Source organism: Salminus brasiliensis, chromosome 5 (genome assembly GCF_030463535.1).
Source record: "Salminus brasiliensis chromosome 5, fSalBra1.hap2, whole genome shotgun sequence".
Lineage (NCBI taxonomy): Eukaryota > Metazoa > Chordata > Actinopteri > Characiformes > Bryconidae > Salminus > Salminus brasiliensis.
This window is the reverse complement of record NC_132882.1, coordinates 43,581,362-43,589,207: the sequence shown is the minus strand read 5'-3', so window position 1 is coordinate 43,589,207 and position 7,846 is coordinate 43,581,362. Positions and strand designations below refer to the sequence as shown.

General features: G+C 38.2%; 1 protein-coding gene across 3 annotated transcripts; it reads left to right on the top strand.

Annotated features, from left to right (window-relative positions):
• Nucleotides 1-320: 320 nt before the first annotated feature.
• rabac1 (Rab acceptor 1 (prenylated)) lies at nt 321-7,846 on the top strand. Of its 3 annotated transcripts, none has more exons than XM_072680538.1 (6): nt 321-420; nt 3,119-3,198; nt 3,921-4,130; nt 4,943-5,040; nt 5,153-5,254; nt 6,345-7,846. In XM_072680538.1, the coding sequence occupies exons 2-6, from the start codon at nt 3,128-3,130 to the stop codon at nt 6,431-6,433; spliced, it is 570 nt and encodes a 189-aa protein (XP_072536639.1). In that variant the 5' UTR covers nt 321-420; nt 3,119-3,127; the 3' UTR covers nt 6,434-7,846. The 3 variants fall into 3 exon arrangements, with proteins under 3 accessions (XP_072536639.1, XP_072536641.1, XP_072536640.1); XM_072680540.1 differs by having other exon boundaries at nt 321-429; XM_072680539.1 differs by having other exon boundaries at nt 321-458.

Below are 7,846 nucleotides of genomic sequence, written 5' to 3'. Positions count from 1 at the left end.
AGACAGCTGCTTAGGGGAGGGTTTGATTGCATTCAGCCACATGAGAGCATCAGGTAATGATGTTAGATGATTAGTTCTGCCCCTCCAGCTGGCTCATCATCCCAAAGACACTGTGCACCCCAATGCACCCCTCTGACCACACCAATGCTTGGCTTTGACCTTGTGTGTGTGTCTCCTGTGTGTATATATGAGTATTGTGTGTGTGTGTGTGTGTGTGTGTGTGTGTAGTGTATTACTGAACACCTGACAGTACTTGGCTACTTGAGTAGTTGTCCTGTTTATGGGCTGTCCGGATACTTTTGACACAGGCGTACAGGGTTCACTGTAGATGGCAGTGTTCAGTCTGCCTTAAAAACTATTGAAGAAGAAGAAGCAGCAGCTCCACATCATCCGCCCAACACAAACCGGACTGGCATTGGAGTAAGAAAGGTTTTCCTCATTTTTGTACGATTTTTAAGGTATATTTTAATAAGCTATTGCTTTATTTAGTTAGCACTTACCCAGCTTTTATTTTGTACAGGGCGTAGCTAGCTAGCTAGCAGCTTGCCTGTTGTGTACGACGCTGTTTCGGTGGGGTAGCTTAGTAAAAACACAAATTTAATAAATTTTAGTTAATTAGTCGAATTAATTATTTATAATATTTATAAAAATGTGTTAAAACGATATTTTTGCCATTCTTTTACGACCCTGAAGGGCTGCACATACAATTACAGAGATTTTCCATTAGCTTCACCAGCTACTTGTACGAATTTCGCCGTTCCACCTTAAATGGTGCAGCAGTTACATTCAGGCGCCTGAGGCGCCTGAATGTAACTGCTGCACCATTTAAGGTGGAACGGATAATTGTAAAATAGACTAAATTTATCAAATAAAATAAACATTTCTAACTCGCACAGAAAGTAAATTATGCCTAAAAATAATTTCATTGCTATCGAATAAATTATTACGTTATATTAATTTATATTTTATAACCTCCCTAATTGTTATATTTTTATATTTAGCTAACTAGCGCTAACTACACTATATCCACATAATAACACGACTTTTTAACGTTTTAACGTTAATTTATCGAAATCTAACGTCTCTCAAACGTCACAAGCCAACGCCACATTGACCTAAATACCAACGTTTAGTTGACATGGTAACAACACGTCTACAAAACGTGACATTCTAACGTCGTTAGGCGTTGATATGTTTTTTTTTTTTTTTTAAATGTTCAACGTCTGTCTAACGTTGGAACGCTGGTTTGACGTCGTCCAACATCTGTCTGACGTCCGAAATGCCTGCTGGGTGATTAGACAGAGTCAAGAATAATAATGGTTTGCTATCACTGTCTTCAAAGAAACACAGTGAACATTGATAGATGTTCATCTAAGCTAAAAGTCTACCAAATGTCGTACCTTCAGAGCAATCCGAACTTTTTATTTTTGCTTGGTTGTTGGACATCAATGAGCTAACGTGGCCTATATCAAGGGTTTTCAGATACAGGCATCAAAGCTATTGAATTAAAATGCGATATTTATGCATGTATTGGTGTTTTAAGCCATTTTTGAGAAACTAACGAAGTAATCATGGCGTCACAGACCGGTGAAACAGGATGTCTCGCATTCTTTCACAAACCCCTGAAAGCTGGACGTGGAGTGACGAGTTTCCGTTGACACGCCTTTTCAACCACTAACTAGTTCTACCAGAGGAGGCCCGACGACTTCATTTGAAGGCGATTTGGACTGACCGAGAAAAGCTATCTGTGTAATTTCTCCGAAATACCCGATGTCTGGATGTTCGCATCATTGTTAGGGCAAAAATGAAATGGGTTCAAAATGGAGCTGGGCAATATTACGATATTTTATCGTACCGTGATTTATTTTTTTTTTAGCATATGGAGGAGACTGTTAGTGATTAGCTGCAGGTTTCATCACTAACAGTGTAATTAGACCGGGTTAATTGAGTAGTAGTGTACAAGAATCTGTCGGTACTTAAGTATTTATTCAGTGATTACATGTATCGTGATCTAGTTGTTTTTTTTTTACTGTATTGCCCAGCCCTAGTTTTAACTAGAGTTGGTGCGATGTGGAAAAATGTTATCATGATATTTAAAGACATTTTTTCCGATATACGATATTTATCACAATATTTCGTCATGTAAACAAAATGCACCAACTGTGTAAACATTTAAAAACTACTATCCAAATACAGTCCCATACTGAGTACTGTGACTTTTACTGAAAATATGCTTCACTCCACTGAATTAAATAACTGATTACACTCTTTAAGCACTGACGATACACACGATTGTACTACAGTAACATAATTTATCGCGATATGATAAACACTTGTCATATTGCCCAGCTCTAGTTCTAATCAATGACTGTAGAAAGCGTGAACGCAGTGGTTCCATTCCGTTCTTTGGAAATAAGGCCAACATTTAGCTAGTAACTTGCCTGTTGTGTACGTCGCTGTTTCGGTGGGGTAGCTTAGTTAAAAACACAAATTTAATTAATTTTAGTTAATGAGTTGAATTAATTATTTTTTCTTTTACGACCCTGAAGGGCTGGACATGCAGTGACCGAGATTTTCCATTAGCTTCACCAGCTACTTTTGCGAATTTCGCCGTTCCACCTTAAATGATCAACACGAAGATAATTTCATAGCTATCAAATAAATTATTACGTTATATTACTTTATATTTTATAACCTCCCTAATTGTTACATTTGTATATTTAGCTAAATAGTGCTAACTCCACTATATGCACATCTGTCTGACGTCCAAAATGCCTGCTGGGTGATTAGCCAGGGTCATGTTGTCAGATTTGCTGCTCAGTAGAGACAGAGCCAGACTGGCCTAATTGTTTTGCAGACCCGCCCAGTTAGCTAATGCTGCTGGCGATAGAAGGCTAGAAAATTAGGGAAGAGCTTGGCCAACTGTGCCCTCTCTGACTCAGGCCGCCGATGTCAAAGCGATGTGGGTTGGGATTCGACCTCATCCATTAGACCGCGTTATTCGTACTGGATTCAATGATCACTCAAATGATCAGACATCGCCAGGTCAGTCTAATCTAAGCTTGCAGTCCAATCTAACCACATGTATGTTTGCTCTTGTGTGTGTCTGTGATTTTAGAAATCAGAGATGGACTCAAAGATGAGCGACCCCTTCAGCAGTGAGTCAGAGGAGCTGCCCGCAGCTGGAATAATAAGCAGGTGAGAAGAATTACACGCAGATCAGCCATAACATTAAAAACATAGATTATCTTCATCTACAGTGGTTCCTGTGAATGGGGTGGATATATTAGGGAGCACTATAGACCCCTGTGGCGCGGCCTAAGCTTTCTGCCTTTGTTTTCCTTCCATTACTTTTACTTTTCTACTCGAAGTCGTTCTGAAACCAGTACTTTTATACTTTTACTGGAGTAAAAAGCTTCAGTTAATACTTCAGTCTTTTTTTTTTAAACCCTAGTATCTCCACTCACTTCTACCTGAGGAATGAATGCGAATACTTGACACCTTTGTGCAGTGGTCAGTACCTACCAAAAGTACCTACCATTGATTCTCATGGAGGCCCCACCTCACAACTTGCAGGACTTAAAGGATCTGCTGAAGGACACCTTCAAAGTTATGGCTGATATATCAGTCTAGATCAGCGTCTCGGCAGACATGTCAATCAGACGTGGGGACGTCCTGTGCTTGTGTTGTACATAAAGTGGCAACCAAAGACCCTCACACTTTCCACTGGTGGCAGGGGGCTATTTTCAGTTTCCCCAGCAGCTCACCTGATTTATCTTCATGAGACTTCATGAGTAGATAAACCCAGTGTGGGATGTCAGCTGGATATACTGGGCTTCCTTGAGATGTTGTTGTTGTTGTTTGCACGTTGCAAAGCGTCCCTAACAGACATACGCTGCTCTGTCTTCCCGCACTCTCAGGCTGCTTCCTAAAGGTCTGTCCGGTAGCGTGCTGAAGGAATGGCTGGACCGTCGCCGGAAATCCATCCGCCCCTGGACGGGCTTTGTGGACCAGCGCAAGTTCTCCAAGCCGAAGAACTTCGGAGAGCTGTGTCAGCGTGTGGTCAGAAACCTGGACACGTACCACAGCAACTACACCTTCATCTTCCTGGGGCTCATCCTCTACTGCATGTAAGAATCTCAGACTTCAGCAATTGTACAGATCATTTCAGTGCAATTTTGAAATATAAAAAAAACATGTCCAGATGTTTGTGGACACCCCTTCTAAATAATAAATGCATTCCGCTACTTTAAGTGGGGCGATGATCATTATCATCATCATCATCATCATTAGATATCCTCACCTCACTAACGCTGCTCCTCCACAATCTAGTAGAAAGTCTAGAAAGCAGAATCTTTTTTTTTTTTTTTTTAAAAGAAGAAATGATGAATGAGCAGGTGTCCAAATACTTTTTTTAAATAAATGTTATATTGGATGAAAACAATGCTGTTACACAAAAACCTCATATCATGAAAACAGCAACTTATTATAAAACCAATGATTATTTAAAGCAATATAATTGTAAAATAATGAAATGCTGATAATTTTATTATAATTATAATAAAAGTGTATCCTATAAGGCTGAATTACCACTGTCCGAATCATATTTACATCTCCAGAGCAGGACTAAGAGAGTGTTAAGAATCTCAAGTAAAAATAATACATAACTTTTAGAAACTCTTCATTTCTTGGCCACATAAAACTGTCCGTGACTGGACGTGTTCATTTGCGGCTGTTGACTCTGTAGTGGACCCTTAAGCTGCCTGGCAGCCTCTGAGTGTGAGCAACAAATATGAGGGTAATAACTCGAGGGTAGGGCTCGGCCTGTCACGAGAATGACATGATTACATGAAGTTATGGTACAATATATAAGCACGACCTCAATAATTTTCAGCACTTTGAGAGAATTTAGACTCTGACTCCACCTCTCTCTCTCTGACAGTATCAGCTCCCCCATGCTTCTGATTGCCTTGGCTGTTTTTGCCGGTGCCTTTTACATCATCCACCTGAAGTCCCTGGAATCCAAGCTGGTTGTTTTCGGTGAGTGCGAGAGAGCGTTCTCATGTGCCTTTGGGTTCATTGGCTCTCGGAAGCAAATAGTCTAAGTAAACATCTTGGCACTGTGTGCGTTCTGCCCTCTCCCCTTCCTCAGGGCGCGAGTTGACCCATGGTCATCAGTTGGGCCTGGCCGGAGCGGTCTCCCTGCCCGTGTTCTGGCTGGCCGGCGCTGGAGCGGCGGTTTTCTGGGTGCTGGGTAAGAGTCCTCTGCCTGTCTGAAGTGTGGATCAGTGAGGTGTTGGATCTTGCCGTGTGCGTTCTGTAGGTTGTAGAACGGTGAAATACTTCTGGCTCCGCCTGCCATCACGGAGTGGGCGGTGCCGATTGCACTATGGCCGTTTTTATTTTGCTTTATTATTATAATTGTTTTATTTTTATGGCTTCAGATAAAGCTTTAAATATTATAATTGTAAATATTATTAGTACTATTATTATTTTATTAACCAGCTAACATTAATAATAAAGTAAATATACTGCAAAATAGCAATAACAGTGTTTTTATATTCGCATACATATGTTAAAAAACGTATTAATAATAATAATAATAATAATAATAATATCTATTTTTAGTAGGATCTATTTAATGATATGATCATGTTGACATTTGTTAGGATTATTTTAAACATTCATTATCAATAATAATGTAATAGTAAATATAAATTACATTTATGTATTTACATTTATGTATTTATTTATTATTATTATTAGTAGTAGTGATAGTATTAGTATTGTTGTTGTGATACTAGATCAAAAGTAAACTAATATTACTTTTGTTTTTAATATTAGCTGTTTGATGACCAATTGATTTTTTTTTTCAAACATGGAACATTAATAATAAAGTAAATATAATGTAAAATAGCAATAACTCCTTATATATTTGAATAGAAAATACTAATACTAATAATAACTAATTGATATTCTTTTTAGTATTATGTATTTAATGATATGATGATGTAAGTTTTAGCATTAGCCATGTAATGATAGTTCATAATAATATTTATGTAATAATATTATCATAATAAAAAAAAAATTATTTCTATTTAAGTTCGTTTTTGTGAGATGAGTTTACTTTGTATCCCTTTTTGTTTTATGTTTAGTATTAGCAATTATTATGTACTGTTATTATTGTTAATATTCTTTTATTTAATTTGTTGTTTGCACAAAATGTATTTATCCGTTTCATTTAAGCTGTTTATGATTGTATATTTGGGTTTATAAATAATAAAATTGTAATCTGCTCTATTTGTATCCGTTAAGTTTCTCTTGTGCCTCTATGCTTTGTGCAGGAGCTACGCTGGCTGTGATCGGCACCCACGCTGCTTTCCGAGAGCTGGAGTCGACCGACATGGAGGAGCTGCTGATGGAGTCGGTGTAACCCCTCGACTCTCACCTCTCACGCCTTCTAGCTTTTTAACCTCGTATTTATCCGAACAGCAGCTGTCTTGCCTGAACGTCGTTACTGCTCTCTGACTGATTACGCTTCTCTGCGATCCTCATGAACGGACATCATAAACATCGCCTCCCTCTCGGACTGACCGGCCGGTCTGCTGTCGAGGCACAGATGCACGGAGACCCCGTAGGCTGACCGTGCAGTTCACTGGCAAACGTCTGGCTTTTTTTAACCATCAAAGAAATAATGTTGCTGAAGAAATTGGATGTAAGTACAGTTTTGAATGCAGACAGACGGAGGGATTAAGCACAGCAGACCACGAATGCCTTCATTGGTATTGCCTGTTACAGATATACTGAAAAAACTGCACATAATTCATAGTTTGGAACAAATAGAAAACATACAGAGCACAAAACCTAACCAAAAATGTAATACAGTAAAGGTAAATACAGCTACCGTACAGTAAAAAAAATGAAGCTTCTCAATAGTATTACCTCAGATCTTTTGCTTACAGCTTACACTGTAAATCTGGGACCTTGTAAACAATTCGATTCAATTGCAAATGATTCAGTGAATCGTAAAATCTCAAATTTGCGTTACGAATGTGATTCCTTTGGTACGATTCATATTGCACAACTTGTTTACATTACATACAATAAACCCAGAACAGTGCACCAAAAAAATGCTTTACTTTATTAAATATTATTATAATTAGGACTAAGCTATATGGCCAAAATCTAACATCTTAGATATTTTGGTAATATTAGAGTAAATATTTGAGGTTTGATACATTGGTACAGATAAAGCGAGCCCTAACAGTTACAGGACATTGATCATTATTATCAGAAACTAATGGTATTAACTGCACTGTGCTTTAATGCAGTACTGGTCATTCCCTCATTTAATGGAACATTGATGCTCAGGAACGTGTGTTTTGTTGGAATTTACCACAATAATATGTCAATAAATATTGTACACAGAGCCCAGTTTACAGTTCATTCTGACTGATTTACCCAAAATTCAGTGCAGTTGCTTTGGCACCTTCAGATCTATGCATTTTACACACCTGTGGTCGAATATTATGAGAAAAAAAAGCAGTATAGGGGAGTCCGTTTAGGTGCTTTGTGGGAAATGAAGGACGGCCAGAGTGCCTATTCCATCATCAGCATCACCTTTGTGTTTTTCTGTTCTGTATTCCTTGCTTTTACTGATGGTTTTATGTTCAGATATCTTCAAGCTTGTCTATTGCCATCCTGTGTACTTCTAATTTTGCCAGTTGTTACCATGAATATGTATCTTGATTTTGTAACTTTTTTAAAAATTTGTTTTCGGACATTTCTTTCTTTCTTAAAGTCGACCGAAAGGAAAGTGCAATAAAGTCGTCTGTCATTAAATTAA